A 21,545-nucleotide genomic window follows, 5' to 3' on the forward strand; every position below is an offset into this window, starting at 1 on the left:
ACACCTAAATGGATTTTTATAACCTGATGGCATCGGACTACAATATGCTAACACTGTGATCGTGGGGGTCAACCTCTGGGACTTCCACCGATCCTAAGAATGAAGGTACCGCAGTGCTGTTGTAGCGTTACACCCCCTTCACTCTCATTCTCCCAGCTACCTGGATGTGTAGGGCACCAAGTACGACCCCATTCACTTGCATGGAGCTGTGCTGCAGATCTCTGCACATCCGGGTGGCTATAAAGTGCAGCTGTGTAGGAAGAAAAGAAGGGGTTGCAGCTCCGCATTAGCAATGAGTTCCCTTCATTCTTAGTGGGGGTCCCAAAAGGTCAGCACTTTATTCTTACCTGTTCTAAGAAGCGGATGATCACCTCCTGTGAGCCCTCCTGTACTTGATCGAGTCTCCTCAGCCACATCTCCAGCTCAGTCCAGTTGTGGTCAAACACACCGCTGTCACGCAGAATCTAGGAGTGGTGAAGAGGCGACCTGGTTACGAGGCATCAATGTACTACAGATTCCCCCAATGTATGTAAAATGAGCTGCACTTTATTGCTACATGGTATTGATACAATATAGAGTAACAATCTATCCAACAAATGTTTAAGAAGTCTGATGGCATTAAAGAGGTCGTCTCATCACAGCCATTGTTGGCATCGATGTCTGATCAGTGTGGAGGCGCCACAGTGACCCTCGGCATCCACAAGAAGTGGCAGCAACAGTAGTCAACTATGTCACCTCGTCTCCAACTCAGCTTTTTCAGAGCCTTCACTGATCCCAAGAATGGGGGTGTACCACCCTAGATACTGGTAAAAAGAAGGCACAGCCCCCATGCTACTGGGAAGTGTGAGGCTCTCAGAGGGCCAACGTTTATGGCATATCCAGTGCTTCACAAGGAAACTCTTTAAATGGGGTTTCCAACTAACAATACTTGTGTCTTATCCATATACTTGTGGGGATAAGTGACCAATCCGTTGCAGTCCAGCCACTTGACCCCCCTCCAATCACGCAAACAGGCGCCCCATATCACTGACATTGAAAAGGACTAATGAAGCGCGACTTCTGGTTTATTCAAACACACATTCTTGTGATTGGCCGCGGCCCCCCAGAGGTCGGATCCCCACCGATCAGACCCTCATCTCCTATATGGAGGATACGGGGCAAGACAACACTTTATTGGTTAAGTTTAGTCCTAACAGTCAAATATAATTTGCAAAAAGTAATCTAACAATAAGTTACCTTAATAATCAACATTCGGGTCGACGACTTCAGCTGCACTTGGCTACACGTCATAAACATCTTCAGCAGCAGATAAAATACGGACTTTTCACTTCCGACATCTGCCCCATCCTGCGAAGAACAGAAAGGGATGATGTGCCGTCGTCACTGTACCGCAAGCGCATTGAAGAAGGAACACACAATGTCTCCAGCAAGCAGATCTAGAAGCGTCACACAGCAAGAAAGCGGGTGGGTTTTTTTTCTTGGAGGTAGACCCCCCCCCCCCCCCACCGGACTGTAGGACGTTAATTAGCATATGATGTGCGAACATTTTATGGGGCAATATCTCAAGAGGGGGGCAAGAGCGGAATAAAAGAAGGGTATGGCTAGATTCCTCATGTTGGCGCACATGTAGAAGTATATTGACTTACTAGTCTAACATTACGTTTACAGTCTTCCTTTATTCTCAGGTCTCCATAACATAGCGCTACTCCTCGCTGCAGTGTGGAGTGAGCAGGCAGACACTGGGGAGGGACATCTGGGCTTTAAGTGGACATAAACCCGGTTCAGTAGTGAACGGCAGCTGTGTACCTCAATGGAGAGGGGCAGGGGAGCGAGAGGAGAGAAATCTCCTGCACTGCCCCGCCCCCTGGCTGGCCGCTCTGTGAGCGAGCCAGCTCTGCTAGCTCCCGTGCAGGGGTATGGGAGCGAGGAAACACAGGGACGAGTGTAGAGCATCATTTGCCAGACATTCGTTTCATGTAAATGGACCTTTAGAGTCTTGTCCTCTATCTCCTGCGCATGGTTCTCAGCTCTTACACCGCCCTCCCACAGATCCTTTGGGTTCCACACCTTTGAATTTTTAGGATAATGAACACAGTATAAAAGTTTCATTTCTGCTCGTTTTCTGGAAATCATGTGTTTTAGTAGTAACACACACCTTTAGGCCTTAGCATATGTTAATCATTAGAAACTAAGTCAATCATGAGTTCTTTTGACTTTAGGGGTATGTATTTCTATTGCTACATCATTTGGAGTATATATGAACCGTGATGCTTTTAATAAATCAGAAGTGCACCGATGTTGATGCAAGCGCTGCGTCAGTCTCAGTGACACTGCATGCATGCAATTCTCAATAACCCATTTGGAGCAGTGAAGTCAGAGGGATATGAATTTTTCCTATAACCAAGAAAAATAATGAAAACAAAGGTTTGGCACAGTGTTGGCCAGTAGAGTAAAATGTGATTGTTCCCAGCAAGAAAAAAAAAAACAAAAACACAGTTTTGTTGGCCATTAAAAGGTATCATATCTACAAGACTTCGTGGTTTCTCTTGCTGGGAACAATCACATTAGAGAAAAATAAATTACATAAGACTAACCTGCATTTTAAACCAAGAAAACTTGCTGGCTGGAAGCTCGAGAGCCACCTGAAGGATCTGATGCTGGAGCACCGGGGGCACCTCCTTCCGGATACCCCGCTCATCCACAATTCCTAAGGCAGAAGACAATGGTTATACATTAATATTCACACCCCCCATGACGCACAGGTTGTAGAGAGAGAACAAGCTGGGGAACAAAGGAACATGCAGCAAGCAAGCTAGAACATCATTGATACATGAAGGTGGTTCTAATTAAAAGGGTCTCCATAAAAATAATTATGTGATTGATGCGATATACTACTTTCTGATCGTTGCGCCCTCTGACATGCTCACTTCATGGCAGCTACAGAAAACAGCCACTAGTCTTAGGAAAGCACTGCTATGTCACGGTATGTTGGGCGTTTAGCCTTTCCATGTCAAAGCTTAGCTGGGAAATGTTTAGGGGTCTGTACAATCCAGCAGACATTCTTCGATCGCTCCGGTGCATCTAACATAACACTAAAACTACTTGCAGTAAGAAGCCTTGATGTGTTTTGTGAATACAGCTCCTATGTAGACCTACATGGTGACAGACTACAACTATACCAGGAACTCCGGGGCCTTTTGCGCACAACGATTATCGCTCAAAATTCGTCAAAACGGCTGTAAATAAGCAATAATCATTACATATAAACGTGGGCATCGATGCTTTTCGTTTGAACGGTCAACTTAAAATCCATTGTTCAGCCACTGAAAGATAAAGCAAACACATTGATCTTTCAATAGACCGCAGGCTGTTCTCCCCACAAGAGAACAATGGAATGTGCGGCAGCTGTTTGCACAGCTTTGTGTGTGTTTAAACACAGGCTGGACTCTACAAACAGCTCCTGGAGGCCCTTTCACATGAAGATCAAGTGTTATTGGCCATTAAAACTTTATGCAAATAGATCGCTGAATCAAAGATTATATTTGCGTGTAAAAGGGCCTTTAGTCAGGTACTATAGTTATGTGTTACTCCTTTTCACTGTCTGTGACCCCATCTAGTTGCACATTGAACCTCTTTTGCTCTGCAGAACTGCAGCAATTCATTGTGGCATAGATTCCACTAGATCAGTCCTCAGGGACTCCCAACAGATTGTGGTTTCAGGATATCCTATAGTGAGAACTCCTGTGGCAATGTCTGAGGCCCTGACAATAATTACATCACCTGTACTATACTGAGGGAATCCTGAAAACATGACCTGTTGGCGGTCACTGAGGACCGGAGTTGATAAACACTGCCCTAGATGATTAACCCCTTAGTGACAGCCCCATAGTGTTTTTACGTCCTGCTGTTACAGGACGCGTATAGAGGGAGATAGAACCCCTTTTGCCATATTTTCAATAAAAAAAAAATATAATAATAATAAACCAAAAATACGTGTTTGGTATCGCTGCGTCCGTAAAAGTCCGATCTACCAAATTAATGCATTATTTACCCCACATGGTGAACGTGGTCCGAAAAAAAAAAGAAAGAACGCCCAAAATGCACTTTTTTGGTCATCCTATTTCCGGGGGAAAAAAAAGTTATAAAAAGCGATCAAAAAGTCAATTGTATGTAACGACAGGACACACCACACGAAATGAGCCCTCACATAACTATGTCGACAGAAAAATAAAAAAAAGTTATTGTGCGCAGAAAATGGACACAGAAAATAATGTTAAAAAATTAAATATCTTAAAAAAAAAAAAAATACAAGTAGTACAGCAAAGAAAAATCTATATAAATTTGGTATCGCAGTAATCGTACCGACGCATAGAATACAGCTATGTCATTTTTGTTGCAGTTTGTGCGCCACAGAAACAGGACGCATCGAAAGATGGTGGAATGTCGTTTTTTCCCATTGCTCTCCACTTAGAATTTTTTTAAACCTTTTTCAGTACATTATACGGTACATTAAATAGCACCATTGAAAAATACAACTTGTAACACAAAAAACAACAAGCCCTCATACAGCGACATTAATGGATAAATAAAGGAGCTACAATTTTTCTAAAAGTGAGAAGGAAAAAACGAAAATGGAAAAAAGCAAAAAAAGCTCCGTCACTAAGGGGTTAAATTGTTTTGTAGGAGTATCGGCCCCTGCGGACAGGAAGCTTCCTGTTGTTGCTGCAGATTAGTTGGCGGTGCTGACATGTTCTGACCGGCTGACAGGAAGGGGTCAGCGATTCATGCTGTTGTGCTAAATCGTGACCTCCCATCAGTAACAGAAATCTGGACCCATCTGACCAGGAGATGTTTTTCCGCCGCTCAGTGATACAAGTTTTGCGCTCTTTTGCCCGCTGGAGTCTAATATTCCTGTTACTCTTAGACACAATGGCGCTGGAACTGGTCGTCTTTTCTTACAGCTCATCTGTGCTGAGAAACGTTGAGTTGTGCGTTCAGACACGTTAGTCGGAGCTCCAGCGGTGTACAAAGCTCACAATGCAGTGCCTATTCATCAGAATGATTCCCAACATCCTCCTCTGACCCCTCTCGGAAACAAGTGGCTTCCATCTATAGGATCCCGATGCTGGAGGTTTTTCCTCTCCACAACATTACATGAAAAATCCCCCAAAAGGTTTGGTACGGTGTTAGGCAGTATGTCTGTGCCCACTTACCGAGTCTCTGGTATTTATGTAGTGCAGAGTAAGTACACCGTGTTCCTGCCCTCCCATGTGATCATGTGTATATCTTAAATACGTCTTTAGATTTGTTCCATTATACCTGAGGAACGACCCTGGGAGGTCCGAAAGCTCGCTGTAACATCATGTATCTTTGCTGGCCATTAAAAGGTCTCATATCTACAAGATGACTTGGTTTCTCTTACTGAGAACAATCACATGAGAAACCCCCATGTGGTTGGCGGTAAAATCCTGGCCCCGGCTAGTCTAGCAATGATGACCGGACCTCTTTGGAAGTCCCATCCAATGTGGAGTCGCACTGAGACTGATCAAATGTTTTTTTGCTGCACTCCGGGGTCACGGGGATCATTTCTATACAGAGGAGTGCCAATCCTTAAAGGGCTGGGGCTCTAATAAAGGGATCGGAAAGCTCTTTTAACCCTTTGCAATCCAATTTTGGATTCAGGGTTTTCCTAGGGGGCTTTCTCTTTCTGCCATTATATAATGGCGCCATCTGCTGGCTAGAGCCAGTACTGCAGAACGTGAAATGCTGGAGAGGCCCCCGACAACAGAGCGGCCAGTAATCTACAGTAAGAATACCCTGCCGGACGTCTTCCGACATTATAGCTGTACAGCCTTCAATCAGAATGTCTTTAGAGGTCAGACAGTGGATTGGAAAGGGCTATTCCATGTAAATCTGCAATGCAGCTGTATACACAAGCCAGTAGATTTTTTTCTTAATCAGGACACTTTGAAAAGTTGCTTCATTTTTAATGTTCACATACTTTGGAAAGTAGGAAGCAAAAGTATACACACCCGGTAAAGCAGATTATCGTACATTCGCATATCAGCATTAAAAGTCTGATTAACTTGACTAAGTAATTAGCGCCCTCTCGCTCTGCAGCCCTTTTACATAACGTCTATATTTGTAACTCGGATTTGAAATGTTTGATTAGTCACCAAACGAGAGACGGAAATAGATTGCAAGGGCAGCAATTAAAGTTTTCAATCAGCAGACTGGCAGGTATCCTGGATACAGGAAGGAGCGCGCTGTTCCCCAGCAAGAATGGATCCGACCGGGAAGTGTGAAATTCAATTAACGCCGACCCTTAAACTCAACTTTTAGCCAAAATGAGTTTTCATGAGAATTGATTTTCTTTCTCTATAAAAATAGAAACCTGAAATCGTTCACCGGAGACCCTGCGAGGCGGCCAGGTGGCGGGAAATGAATGGCGAGGAGCGGCTGCCGAGCGACGGGCGCTTCACTTACCTCTAAGGAGTTTACTGAAATCAAAATTACTCTGAGATACTAAATGGGGAACCACCCTCTGGTACAAGCAGAGGACCCGCAGGAGGGAGGCCTTCACCAGAGTGACCTGGAAGTCGTCTGCGGAAGAGAGAACATCAGTGAGAACACAGACAGGTAGTGGGGAACAAAGGCAGACATATAAGGGGGGTTCACACAGGCCGGATTTGCCGCGGCAAATCCGCCCGTGGCCGCTAATCTCGGGATTAGCCAGCCATGTGGATGAGATTTCTCAGAAATTTCGTCCACAAGGGACGGCCAATCCGCTGCGGTTAATCCCGCCGAAACCGCGGCTGCAGCGCGGCTTTGCCAACCACAGCATGTCCATTTTTTTGTTCTTTCCGCTGCGGCCACGCTCTCCTCTATGGGAGCGCCGGCCGTAGCGGAAGAGCGAGCGGCTGGGCCGCTTCAAAGCCGCCACGGGTTTTTCCACGGCGCTTCTCCCGGCGGAAATCTCGCGGTTTTTGCTGCGGCCAAACCGCGAGATTTCCGGCGTGAATCCGCCCAGTGGGAACCCACCCTAAGGCTGCCTGTCCACAGGTGTTGCGGTATCCCGAGGCAGAGCAGCTGCCCAGGAGCAGGGGCCAGCAGACGGATCTCCGTAGTGAGCTTATCTGATAGGCTCACCGCGGAGAATCGCAGCAATTCACAGCATGCTGCGATTGGCGGGCCATGAGCATAGAATTGCTATCATTCTCCGCTCGTGGACAGGGGGGCTGTGCTTTCCATAGCAGCACTATGGGAAGCATGCATTGCGTTCCCCGCGACCAGAATATCGCCACGGGGAACGCAATGCAATAACGCCTGTGGACAGGCAGCCTAAAGGGGGGACATTTAGAACAACTCTGACTGCACAGCCCCGGCACCTATGCAAACGTTTGGCTGCGGGCATGTACATGGATTTAGTGTTATATTCCCTCATCGGACACAGAATCCGCATCAAGAAGTGCAACGTGAACTGCGACTCTGTGGGGAAAAATTCAGATCCCTGATCAAAAGAATGAGATGCAGATTTGGTGCCGATTTAACACAGAATTTGGCAAATAGTTTGTGCCAAAGTCTGCCAAGTACAGCATCTTCCGATCGGATGGCGGCACTTGGGTGCGTCAGTTCCCTGGAGAGCGGTTTCTATGTGACAGTATCGTCCCAACAGTGAACGCTGAGAGCTTTTCTGCTGGGAAGGACAAGGGTCGTTGGTTATAGTGAAGACCACCCTCAACACCAACGGGTACAGAGACATTCCAGACAATGGGGCATCACCTACCCTGTGGCATTACTGGTACAGCTCTGTGTCTCTACCATGACCGAGCGCCATGTCATACGGCATTGGTTTGAGGAGCAGAACGTCTGCAAGCTTCACTGGCCGGCCAAAGTCCAGATTTCAGTCCCATCAAGCATCTTTGGGACAAACTAGAACGCTATATTCATGCACACCCAACACACCCATCACCCCCCCAAGGGATCATGATGTGAAGCTCTCCTAAAGGAATGGAGGCAAATCCCTCCACACATCTATGGGAATTTGGTGTAGAGCGGCCCCAGGGGATGACTGCAGTCATTAAAGCCAAAGAGGGCTCAACACTGGATTATTATATGTGAAGAAAATTGAATTGTGTCTATAGATGCAGCCTCCCATCTCAGAATGAGTTTCCGCAGTCTATATAGAGGGCGGCCATTTTAATTCATGCCTGGACAACCCCTTTAAGGGGGTTATGTCATTACAGCCATTGGTGGAATATCGCTGGGGTCAGTGTCACTTTGCTTCCTGTCCCACAGATGGCCGTCCTGGTTAATGGCCGAGTACACAGCTAGCAGGACGTTCAGGGGAGCGACGCGAGATGAAGCTGCTCGGTGCCTTCCTGGCACAATCACACACATACCGTTCTCTTTGGCCAGTCCTGGAAAGTCCTCAGACGCGGAGGCGCCATGTTTTTCCTGCAGAGATTTAGCATCTTCGCCCTTTTCACCAGCGGCCGTCTCTTCTGGTTTTAGGAGTAAGTGCCAGGTGGCTACTATGGTGTTAACATCGGGCAGGAGCTGAATGAAGAGAAGATCCCATCAGTACACACCTCTAACACGAATGGGACTGGATGCAGACCCCCATCACTGCCGGGACCCCCAGGATAAGGAGGGTGCTCGCAGAACAATACCACCACTTACTATAGTCGGAAAATCCCTTTAAGGGAAGAAACTGGTTTTGGATTAAATTGTACCTGACTTTTCAACAAGTTTTCCACAATCCCCCGGGTTCTCCTTCCCCTCATTTGCTGCTGTTTGCACCGTTTAATGTCTGTAAGGTCTTATTTTCAGGTGGTCTTTCCCATTTGTCTGTTCTGCTGTTTGCAATCCACTATTAGGGAGGGGTTGTGTAACAAGCTTAGCAACGTGTTTAGCCCTTTAATGCTATATGATGCAAGTTTAATAATAATAATCTTTATTTGTATAGCGCCAACTTATTCCGCAGCGCTTTCATGTACAGATCATTTATCAGAAGGCAAACAGGGTGGAGCACCATAGGGAGGGGCGAGGGACTGGGTCAGGAGATTTTGTATGCCCCCCTGAAGAGGTGCGTTTTTAAGGCACGTCTTAAATTTCGTGCATCGGGAATTGTCCGGATGCCTTGGGGTAGAGCATTCCAGAGGATGGGTGCTGCTCTGGTGAAGTCCTGGAGGCGAGCATGTGAGGTTGGTATTACAGGGGTGTTTAGTCTGAGTGTGTTAGCCGATCGGAGTGAGCGGGCTGGGTGGTGTACTGACAGGAGGGAGGCGATGTATGGTGGCGCAGTGCCATGCAGAGCTTTGTGAGTGAGGTAGTGGAGTTTAAATTTAGTTCTGCAGTGGATGGGCAGCCAATGCAGCGACTGGCATAATGCAGAGGCGTCTGAATAACGACTGGATAGAAAAGTGAGTCTAGCTGCTGCGTTTAGTATGGATTGGAGCGGAGCGAGTCTAGTGCGGGGGAGGCCAATGAGTAGCGAGTTGCAGTAGTCAAGCCGGGAGTGGATGAGGGCGACCACGAGCGTCTTTAGCGTGTCCGTGGTTAGGAACGGACGTATTTTAGCAATATTTCTGAGGTGCATGTGACATGTTTGGGCCAGAGATTGGATATGGGGGGCAAAGGAAAGGTCAGAGTCCAGTGTAACACCAAGGCATCGGGCATGCCGTCTGGGGGTTATGGTGGTGCCAGACACTGGAATGGAGATGTTGAGGGGAGGTCGGTTAGAAGGTGGAAAGACAAGGAGGTCAGTTTTAGAGAGGTTTAGTTTGAGAAAAAGGGAGGACATAGTGTTAGAGACAGCGGACAGACAGTCGGTGACATTTTGGAGGAATGGTCCAGAGATCTCACGAGAGGAGGTGTATAGTTGGGTGTCGTCAGCATAGAGAGGGTATTGGAGGCCAGCAAAGGAAACACTGAAAGAGCGGTCAGAGAGGTAGGAAGAGAACCAGGAGAGAGCAGTGTCCTTTAGACCAGTGGTCCCCAACCTTTTTGGCACCAGGGACCGGCTTCAAGCAAGACCATTTTTACAAGGCCCGGCAGGGTTGGGCGGGACATGGGCGGGGCTTTGGTTATAGGGGGCGGGGTTATGAAGGGGGTTGGAGTTTAGTGCATTCTTATTTAGTTATGACATTAGAATGTCCTGGCAGTACACACATAGGGTAGTGTATAATCCCCCCCCCCCCCCCAGAACACACATAGGGCAGCATATAATTTATCTCCCCCCCCCCCCCCCCCAGTAATAGACAGCCCCCATCCCTCAGTAATAGACAGCCCCCACCTCTCAGTAATTAGCAGCCCCTCCCCCTGTAATAAGCAGGTTCCCCCCCCCAGTAATAAGCAGGTCCCCTCCCAGTAATAAGCAGGTCCCCCCCCCAGTAATAAGCAGGTCCCCCCCCAGTAATAGGCAGCGCCCCACCCCCAGTAATAGGCAGCGCCCCCCCCAAGTAATAGGCAGCGCCCCCCCCCCAAGTAATAGGCAGCCTCCCCAGTAATAGGCAGCCCCTTCCCCTGTAATAAGTAGTCCCCACCCCAGTAATAAGCAGCCCCCCCCAGTAAGCAATCCCCCCCAGTAATACGCAGGTCCCCCCCCCCCAGTAATAACCAGCCCCCACAGTAATAAGCAACCCCATTCCCCTGTAATAAGAACACCCCCCCCCCCCAGTAATAAGCAGGTTCCCCCCAGTAATAAGCAGCCCCCCCCCCCAGTAATAGGCAGCCCCTTCCCCTGTAATAAGTAGCCCCCCCCCCCCCAGTAATAAGCAGCCCCCCCAGTAAGCAACCCCTCCAGTAATAAGCAGGTCCCCCCCCCCAGTAATAGGCAGCCCCCCCGTAATAGGCAGCCCCCCAGTAATAGGCAGCCCCTTCCCCTGTAATAAGTAGCCCCCCCCCCCCAGTAATAACCAGCCCCCCCCCAGTAATAAGCAGCCCCTTCCCCTGTAATAAGTAGCCCTCCCCCCAGTAATAAGCACACCCCCTCCCCAGTAAGCAACCCCCCAGTAATAAGCAGGTCCCCCAGTAGTAAGTAGCCCCCCCAGTAATAGGCAGCCCCTTCCCCTGTAATAAGTAGCCCCCACCCCCCAGTAATAACCAGCCCCCCAGTAATAGGCAGCCCCTTCCCCTGTAATAAGTAGCCCCCAGTAATAACCAGCCCCCCCCCCCAGTAATAGGCAGCCCCTTCCCCTGTAATAAGTAGCCCCCAGTAATAACCAGCCCTCCCAGTAATTGGCAGCCCCTTCCCCTGTAATAAGTAGCCCCCCAACCCATAGACTTACCTCCTCCCTGCTGTCGCTCTCTGTCTGCTTGCCCTGACGTCAGCCCGGAACGCTTCCTCCCCGAGTCCTCTCCTGCGGAACTAATGAGCAGGGGACTCGGGGAAGAGTATCCTGGCTGCACAGACGTCAGTGTGCGCCGGCATCAGCGCGATTACCAGCGGGGAGCTGCGGCGCCCTCGCTGGTAATCGCTTCGGTGGTCAGCGGCGTCGGCACGCCGCGGGCCACATAGCACAAGGCAGCGGGCCGGATTCGGCCCGCGGGCCTTGTGTTTAGAGTAAAAGTTCCCGGCGGTGCCGCGGACCGGCGCTAAGCACCCAACGGCCCGGCCCCGGGCCGCGGCCCGGCGGTTGGGGACCCCTGCTTTAGACCAATAGAGCGGAGCATAGTGAGAAGGAGGTTATGGTCGACAGTGTCAAATGCAGCAGACAGGTCAAGGAGGATTAGTAGGGAGTAGTCACCTCTCGACTTTGCAATCATCAGGTCATTTGTTACTTTTGTAAGGGCAGTTTCGGTCGAGTGTAGAGAGCGGAAACCAGATTGGAGGGGGTCGAGGAGTGAGTTGTCAGAGAGAAAGCGAGTAAGGCGGGAGTAGACCAGGCGTTCTAGTAATTTGGAGATGAAGGGGAGGTTTGAGACGGGTCGGTAGTTGGCAGCATCAGTCGGGTCCAGGGTTGTTTTTTTAAGCAGAGGGGATATAATGGAGTGTTTGAATGAGGAGGGAAAAGTGCCAGAGGTTAGGGAGAGGTTGCAGATTGTAGTGAGGTGAGTAATGAGAGCTGGGGAAAGGGAGCGGAGGAGGTGATAGGAGAGATGGTCGCTAGCACAGGTGGTGGGGCGGGCAGCAGAAAGGAGCCTGGAGACTTCTTCCTCTGTCGTTGGTTCTAGCGTAGATAGTGAGTAGGTGCTGGGTGCAGTGCTGATGAAACTGGGATCAGGGCTAACCATGCAGCTTTCAGAGATTTCTTTTCGAATGTGGTCGATTTTTTCTTTGAAATAGTCAGCTAGTTCTCCAGCAGTCAGGTCTGTCGCAGGGGCCTGTTCCTTTGGGCTGAGGAGGGAGTGAAAGGTCTCAAAGAGTTGTTTGGGGTTGTGGGATAGTGAGGAGACAAGGGAGGTGAAATAAACTTGGCATGTTTGGCAAGTTTACTTCCTGGGCGGCTGGGACTTGGCGTAACAAGATGTAAACGTATGTCCTGTGCATGGCACGGGCTCAGAAGTTGAGCCTGTGTCATCTGTAGCGAGAGCCGGCTGAGACCAACAGCTGCAATAAATGAGAACACTGATCCCCGCTGTTAACCCCTTACATGTCATGATCAATGTTGATCACGGCATGTTAAGGGTTCAGAGAGGCAGTATGCTCCCTCAGTGTGAACGAGCCCAACAAATGCTCATAGATGTGCAGAAGTTGTCTGAAGAGTTAGTGCCCCTTTAAGTGTGATGTGTAAGTAGCAGGGCCTTTAAAAAAAAAAACACGCCGTCCTCACCTTCCCCAAAGCTTCTCTGTACTTCTGGGCAAAGTCAGCCATGGTGGCCGGAGTGTAAATGTCCGACTTCTGCCAAACGTCTTCTTTAAGGCAGTAGCTGATGTTCTGCTCGGCCCTCTTCAGGACGGCGGACATGAGCGACAGGGTGCTGTGCTTCACGATTTTATTTGGTACCTGGAAAAAGATAATCATACATTAGTGTGTGGTCTACAAAATACATAATCCTCAAGTCCTAACATTTGACTCGCCCGGTGATCGCTGTCACATCTACAAGGGGGCGCTCACAAGTCACCCCTTCACTGCAGCAAATGCTTACCAATAACCGCATCATTTGGTGCAGACTTTGGCGCAGGTTGACAACAGATTTTACCCTTTCAACTGAATTCAAAATCTAAAGTGGTGAAATCTGCTGCCGTTCTGCCCTACAATCTGATGATGGCTGCACTAAACGCTGCAGATTTTGATATTGATTTGCTGCAGTTTTTTTTCAGCTGTGGAATACCAGCAGCAAATCTGTCACATGTGAATGCACCCCGAGGGTATGTGCCCATGGGGGTATTTTGGTACAGATATGCAGATTTCACCCCTCAATTGAATTCCTATTGAATATGTGAAATCTGCTGCAGATCTTCAGCTAAAGGCCCATATACACACACAGAAATTAGAAAAGATCCATTCTTGAGAAGGGCCATTCAGTGGCCGAAACGCGTTGCATCCGTCCCACCGGCTGTTAGACCCCCCAGTGAGGGTTCACATATGCTGTCATATGAATAAAGAAGATTGTTGCACTTGTGGAGAGGATTTAACGGAGGACCATCTTCACATACCGACAGGCCATCCTGGGACCCTCAGGGAGGAGGTAATACCCCGAGGCATTGGGGAACCTCCCCCTTCAGAGTGAGTACCCTGATATATTCATCATCGTTCTCTAATCCTTGAGCGCACAGCGAGATCTTTACTAATTTCTTCTTCACCTCCAACATCTTGTATATTGGGGGGCCGTTTGTTTCACTTGCATATGCTGCTCTCCATATTTTGTGGATTACAAGAGGATTAGAGTCTCCCCGTGTCTCCATCCAGTCCATCGGGCGCTGTTCTCATCACTTCCTATATACACACACACACACAGATAATCTTTCAAAAGATTGAAAGATTAGCAATCATTTATACAGTAATTGCTATTAGTACTTGATCGGCTTCATTTGCATGCAAATGACCTTCTGGGAGCTGTTGCAGAACTCAGAAGGTCTGAGCTCTGTAATTAGCTCCATTGTTTAGCCATAAGAGAAAAGAATGCAATCTCTAGCTCCCCATGGAGAATTGAGCACCACGGACAGCAGACAGCACATGGTCCTGCCTATCAGCTGTTCTGTCAAGCCATGGTTTTCAAGCAGAACTGAAAACTGCCATTTGGCAGAAAATGGAAAGATGGGCACATATAGACACAACGATTATCGCTCAAAAAATGGCCCTTGAGTGAATTTTGAGCGATAATCATTGTGTCTAAATGGGCCACAGCAAGTCAGCAACGTGTGAACGCGTCCTGAGGATATTTTCCTATGGGGCAGATTTGCTGCTCACTTTGTTCAGATTTTCTGCTCTGCAAATTTGCAGCATTTTCACACATAAAATGAGTTTTTTTTCAAAACTGTGGATAAGACTGTGGATTTGTTGCAGATTTTGCTGTGGAATTTATGAAAAAAAGAAAAACAAAACTATGGAAAATCCGCACCAAATCCACAAGAACTGTTGCAGATTTAGTGCGGTTTTTCTGCAGATTCCAGACTTTCCATTGAAGCCGAATGGCCGAGATCCGCAGTGTAATCTGTGCTATAACTGACGGACTGCGGATGTCAGTTTCCGCAGCATGCGGTCGGGATTTGGAAATTCTCATCCACTTTGCTGATACTGTAAATGCTGCAGGTTGTCATGCGGAAAACCCCTCAGCAACTCCACCCTGTGTGACTTTGCCATAAGGGTGTGCCCACACGGGGCTGTCTGCAGCGGGCATTGTACCACGCAGGATCTGCATCATAATTCGCACCGTTTGTTATGGGTAATGACATGCATTTTAATGCAGATTTTAGTGCAGAACTCAACCACTCATTTCGAGAGGTGGAATCCACAATGAAATGTAGCAGAAGAGCGGAATACCCCCCCCCCCCCCCCCCCCGCAGTGCTGACAATGGCTGTCACTAATGACCCTCTTCGGGACCTGAACCAATCAAGTCCTGATGATGGCACCAAACCAGAGGTTGTTACTAAGAGCCTGTTCAAGTGTTCAATCCGCATTGGGGGGCTGCGATCGGCCGCTGACAGTAGAACGTACATTTATGTTTGTGCTGCACAGAAACCAGGCAGCAATGTACATTTACTACGGGCGGTCGTGAAATGGTTAAGGAAGGAAGAATGGCTTATTTTTTAAATTTCACACCAGTACCCGTCTGTAGGATTTATTTTCCGTCTTGGAAAACCACTGCAACCAATTTATGCTGACACAGCGCTATGCAATTTTTGCATTTTCTGTAAGGAGAGACAATTTGCATGCCTTATTTCCCAGGGAGCATTGCTTGGATATAAGACACCCTATGCTCTCCACCTTCTAGACCCGTGTGTCCACCCTGGTATTGTTGTGGGACAACCCTTTTACTTCTCAACTAAGTGATCAGTTAGTTGCTAGCACATGCCTTCACTACCACAATCTAAGAGGGTCTGACACCCGAGACCCCTACTGAACCCCACTGGGTCAGGAATGGCGCTGCACAAAGAGAAAATGAGAATGCGACCTTAAACCTCCCGGCAATCACTGCGGAGCTTCAATACTTGAACTCTAATTCTCCTAATTTAAGGAATCCCCTTCTTGCTACGTTAGATATCGCGCCGTGAACTCACATTTAACCCCTGGGTGAACATGCTTATGTTGCAGACAGGAGCCACCGTGGTTATCATCACCATACTCAGCAGACGTGGCAACGGGACAAACTCGGTGGTGCGGAAAGCCACGGATACCGCAGGCTGCGCCTCGTAAATCTGAAAGACACAAGAGTCACAATAAACCATAAACATCGCCAGGAAATACAAGGGGGTGTAAGGGTTAAACAAAGCGGCTCTCAATGAGTACCACTGCTATATAACAATCACCTGATACTCACTCATCCCCCCAATGTGACTTTCAGGCCGCAGTCAGCCCACGCCCGTCTACTAACAGGCTGCTGACGCCAATGATGGCGCTCCGGCTAACTGCAGCCTGTAGAATACAACGGAGTGGAGAGCGGGGGAGGCAAGCATCAGCTGATTGTTATCCTAGAGCATGAAATACTCATTAGAAGGTACTTTATAGAACCGAGAAGCCCTTAGTGGTGGAGCTCCTCCGTGGGGGGACATGCAAAGCTTGTGGTACAAGTGTACATGGGAGGAGCTGCCGGACAGACGTGGACAAGACAGCTGAAGGAGCGCACAGTGGGAGGGAAGGAAAACGGGCTCAAGGCGCAACGACTCCAAACCATGGCGATGATGGTACGATGTAAGGAGACTATTATAGGAGTAAAACCAACTGAAGAGGTCCGTCCTCCAAACATTTTTTCGGCTGGTTTTACTCCTCATTTAAGAAAATCTCCTTAGATCGGACCATCATCACCATTTTTTGGAGTCCTTGCGCCTTGAGACAGTTTTTCCTTTCACTTCCACTGTTTGACCAACTTAGGCCGCTTTCACACGGCCGGAAAAATGTGTGACGCTCAAATCTCGCACGTATATCACGGTGCAAAAAAAACAAAAACGCGGCATGTCCTATCTCTGGGCGTTCCCTCAGAACACCTCGCCCATTGTTTTCAATGGGGCCGGAAAACACATTGCATGGCGTGCGATGTGCATGGCGTGCGATGTGCATGGCGTGCGATGTGCAGGGCGTGCGATGTGCATGGCGTGCGATGTGCATGGCGTGCGATGCAGTCTCCCACTGAAGACACTTGCCAAACCTCCACTGGAGCTAAAAGCAGAGCCGGAGGATCGCAACTTCCCGGAAGTGATGGGAGGTGTTAACACAAACACCTCACATACGTAGGTACGTCGCACGTGGGGCAGCGCGATACCAGACAGTGCCACAGCCCGATATGCCGCTCACCCTTAGTCTGCTCTCATACCGGTCACCTTTTACCGCGATTAGCATTGCCTACAACATTCCTATTAATGTCACGCAGGCCGTGCAGACCGGCGCTCGAACGCCGCATTTTTTTTAAACGCACCTCCTCACCCATCACAATGATGGGGTGCGGTAAAAAGTGCAGTCGAGCGCTGTATCATGCGTTCGAAAAGGCAATAAAATGCTGCGGTTTTGAATGGCATTTATCTGAACATACGTCGGAGAGCGGCCCTACGGCTGGGGTCACACACGCCGGAATACTGGAAGAAATCTCGCAGTTTGGCCGCAGCGAAAAACTGTGAGATTTCCGCGGGGAAAAGTGCTGCTTCAAAACCTGCGGCACTTACCCGCGGGTTTTGAAGCGGCCTGGCCGCTCGCTTGTCCGCTATGGCCGGCGCTCCCATAGAGGAGGGCGCGGCCACAGTGGAATTAAAAATAAATAAATAAAAACGGACATGCTGCAGCCGGCGTCGGATTCGCCGTCCCGTGTGGATGAAATTTGTGAGAAATCTCGTCCTCGTGGCTGGCTAATACCAGGATTAGCGGCCGCAGACGGATGTGCCACACTGAAATTCCGGACAGAATTTCTGCGGCACATCCGCCCGGTGTGAACCCAGCCGAAGGATGCCGCCTGGTTTGGTACTTAAGGACCCAACGATTTTTTGAGATCTCTACTTTTCAAAAGCCCCGAGTTCCTTTCTTCCTCAGTATAGCTGCACTTCTGCCGCTGTGTTTTTGGCGTTTAGTATGCGGTATAAATTGTTTTATTTTTTCCTGCAGGTCGGTACGATTATGACCGTATCAAAATTACATATTTTTATTTCGTTTTTCCCACTTCTGCACAATAAAAGTACTTTTTTGGACAGTAATTGGTTTTTGCATTATAAGCTGTAGCTTTTATCGGTACCATCTGACTTTTTCGATCACTTTTACGCGCTTTTATTAGGCAAAATAAGTTTAAAAAAAGCCTTTTTGATTTTTGAACAAGTGAAACATGCGAGCAGGGCCATATATGCAGGAATTGCGCAGCGTTTCAGTTCATGAAAACAATGCATACTCGCGGACTGAAAACGGTGTATGACCGTGTGAGACACACAGGTCTGAACACCTCAATAAACATCAATGCACATCACACAGCGTATAAATGCCCGATGCGCCCTAAGGCACTTGCATTCCTATCGATTAGCTAATACACCGCAGTACTTCTGTACTACAATATATTATATGGTTTCCTTGACGGTATTTGCTATCGCTCCCCACAATTAGATAGCCGAGGACCGATGACATCATAGACTCTATGACATAGAGGCAGCTCCCTCCCTCTATTAACTCAGTATATGCTGTGATCAAAATAGATGGCAGCATGTAAGGAGTTAACGATAGGAGTGGCGTTTTCTCAGATTCCTGCCGTTGCAGCAGGACCCTGGCTGTCAGTCAGCTCCCGCTGCAGATTCTGCAGGCTCAGCCATCTACCTGCCATAAATGTACAGCATTTCGCGAGAACGCCTTCCCTCCCGTGACATACGTGTATGTCATGGGATGGGAAAGGGTTAAAAATAGTATTCAGCAGTTTCTTAGGATCCGTCCACAAGTCTGCGGCGACTTCCATTTAAATAGTAGCGACAATGCCGTATCATATCCGTCCTACGAGGGAGCCGACGGGTTGTCACCGGCTGCACGGCCTTTGTGACACGCGGACAGAACGGAGCGTCATACTGCACTTGCCCTGATGTAATAACTCCCCGCGGGGCTTCTGCAGCGACTGAGGGGGTTTACAGGAGGGCACTTGGTTCTCACCTTTTTAAGTAGCTTTATGTTATCCAGCCAAGTGGATTTGATGCGAGGGATAAAGGAGTACTGAATTTCCTTAAAGTATCGGCTTAGCAAGTCTGGACAAACTTTTAGTACATTTACCACCAGTGTCCCCACCAATTCATCTTCAGTGGCAGTCTTCAGCCCAACAAGAAATCGTAGAAGAACCAGATTACCGGCCCTGGAGACGAAGAACATCAACAAAAGCTCAAAATATAAAGTTATAGATATATTATTATTAATGGCATCCTGTATTATACTCCAGAGCTGCACTCACTATTCTGCTGATGGAGTCACTGTGTACATACATTACTTATCCTGTACTGATCCTGAGTTACATCCTGTATTATACCCCAGAGCTGCACTCACTATTCTGCTGGTGGAGTCACTGTGTACATACATTACTTATCCTGTACTGATCCTGAGATATATCTTGTATTATACTCCAGAGCTGCACTCACTATTCTGCTGGTGGGGTCACTGTGTACATACATTACTTATCCTGTACTGATCCTGATTTAAATCCTGTATTATACTCCAGAGCTGCACTCACTATTCTGCTGGTGGAGTCACTGTGTACATACATTACTCATCTTGCACTGATCCTGAGTTACATCCTGTATTATACTGCAGAGCTGCACTCCCTATTCTGCTGGTGGAGTCACTGTGTACATACATTACTTATCCTGTACTGCTCCTGAGTTACATCCTGTATTATACTGCAGAGCTGCACTCACTATTCTGCTGGTGGAGTCACTGTGTACATACATTACTTATCCTGTACTGCTCCTGAGTTACATCCTGTATTATACCCCAGAGCTGCACTCACTATTCAGCTGGTGGAGTCACTGTGTACATACATTACTTATCCTGTACTGATCCCAAGTTACACCCTGCGTTTTGCTTCAGAGCTGCACTCACTATTCTGCTGGTGAAAGAAAGAAATATGTAGAGGAACACAACATAACTGAAAAAAACCAACATGTCACCTTGCAGCTGTCCCGAGGCTGGGGTCATAGAAATTAATGCCGTGCTTCAAGGAACAGCAAAGATCCATGAGGAAGTTGTGCACCAGCTCCCTGATTATTAGTTTCCCGGCTTCATTTGGATCTTTCGTATCCTAAATGGAAAGCAATCATTAAATGGGTTGTCCCAAATCTATCTGTTTTGCTGCAGGAAGCAGACAGCTCCATGTATGATGCAGTGCCCAGGGTTGGTACTGCAGGCTGAATCCTATTGAAGTGAATCGGACGCAGCCTGCAATACTACCTGGGGCCACTGTACAATATACGGAGCCATCTGCTTCCTGCAGCAAAACAGATAGAAGTGGGACAACTCCTTTAATATTAATATCAGCACAGAATAGATAGATATGGGCATGCTCACCTACCCATGTAGTCACCAAGCAAACACACATTAAACAGTCAAACGCATGCCAATGGCTCATGTCTTCAGCTGGCATATTGTGTTGTATGGTGGCGTCATTACAAGGCATCCCGCAGGAAGCCCCTGCTGCGCAATGTACGTATATTCTTTATAGAATGTAACACCTATATTTTTGTAATCTTGGTACAACCCCTTTATCAGCCGAGGCGTATGCTTGGCAGGCTGAGCATACGCGGTAAAAGCAGCGGGAGCATAAATGGGAGCCAAGTGACATCAGGGAATTACTAGAGGATAAGTGACGATACCTGGACGTCCTTCGTGCTCACGTCTACGATGCCGTTCCAGCGGTAGAGGGAGGCGATGTGATTTAAAATAATGGGTGTAAAAAAGCGCACCTTCTGCGTCTTCGTGACGGCTTTATTGTGAACGACCTACAAGGAAACACGAACAAACATCATTTTAGAGCAATATATCTCTATTAGGCGCACGGAGCGCCTCCCGCCTCTACAGTCTCCCTACAAACACAAGCTTCCTCAATGACTAAACCTGTCTAAAATTAAACATGTTGCCCGTAGCAACCAATTACAGCGCAGCTTCTTTTTTCTTCCTCAGCAGGATAAGAAATGAGAGCTGCGCTGTGATTGGTTGCTATGGGCAACAAAGACAGCTTTCATAAGAGTGCGGCGCCGGCTCCTTGTCCGTGGCCCCTGTGAAACACACACACATTCTTACAGCCCTCCATCTAGTAGCGTTAGACCTCCTTTAGCTTTCGGAACCGCAGCAATTCATTGTGGCGTCCATCACCAGGTATCAGCAGACGCGGGGTGCACCAAGAAAACCTTCCCCACACCATTACTGCACCTCCACCGGCTGACAGGAAGGGGTCAGCGATTCATGCTGCTTGCGCCAAGTTCTGACCTCCCATCAGTAATAGAGATCTGTATCCATCTGACCAGGGGATGTTTTTCCGCTGCTCAGTGATACAAGTTTTGCGCTCTTTTGCCCGCTGGAGTCTGTTTTTTCTTAGACACAATGGCGCTGGAACGGGTTGTCCGCTGTTATAGCCCATCCATGCAGAGGAACGGAGAGTTGTGCGTTCGGACACGTTAGTTGGAGCTCCAGCGTTGTATTCGGCTGACTGTGCAGCCTGTTGGTCAGAACGATTCCTGACATCCTCCTCCGACCCCTTTTCAGCTTCCAGAGGAACCCTGTTCACTGGATATTTTTCTCGATCGCGCCATCCTCTATATACCCGTTACATGAGAAACCCCCCACGGTTGGCGGTGAGACCCCGGCTAGTCCAGCATCGATGACCGGCCTCATCGGAAGTCGCTCCGATCGCTGGATTTTCCCGTCTAATGTGGATTCACACTGAAACTGATCCGCGGAAAACTTGTCACGTGATGTAATGCTGAACTCCGGGGTCACGG

At 48.3% G+C, this 21,545-nt stretch overlaps 1 protein-coding gene across 1 annotated transcript in view; it reads right to left on the reverse strand.

Moving 5' to 3' along the window:
* URB1 (URB1 ribosome biogenesis homolog) overlaps positions 1-21,545 on the reverse strand; it is a 90,126-nt gene that overhangs the window by 59,050 nt on the left and 9,531 nt on the right. The window contains exons 7-16 of the mRNA XM_066599070.1: positions 20,421-20,546; positions 19,719-19,849; positions 18,715-18,910; positions 15,669-15,806; positions 12,777-12,950; positions 8,403-8,559; positions 6,487-6,603; positions 2,595-2,707; positions 1,237-1,347; positions 348-464 (exon numbers count right to left, since the gene is read on the reverse strand). Of these exons, the coding sequence (XP_066455167.1) occupies positions 348-464; positions 1,237-1,347; positions 2,595-2,707; positions 6,487-6,603; positions 8,403-8,559; positions 12,777-12,950; positions 15,669-15,806; positions 18,715-18,910; positions 19,719-19,849; positions 20,421-20,546 (1,380 nt within the window). The remainder of the gene's footprint in view (positions 1-347; positions 465-1,236; positions 1,348-2,594; positions 2,708-6,486; positions 6,604-8,402; positions 8,560-12,776; positions 12,951-15,668; positions 15,807-18,714; positions 18,911-19,718; positions 19,850-20,420; positions 20,547-21,545) is intronic.

The sequence above is a fragment of the Eleutherodactylus coqui genome, chromosome 4 (genome assembly GCF_035609145.1).
Source record: "Eleutherodactylus coqui strain aEleCoq1 chromosome 4, aEleCoq1.hap1, whole genome shotgun sequence".
Taxonomy (NCBI): Eukaryota; Metazoa; Chordata; class Amphibia; order Anura; family Eleutherodactylidae; genus Eleutherodactylus; species Eleutherodactylus coqui.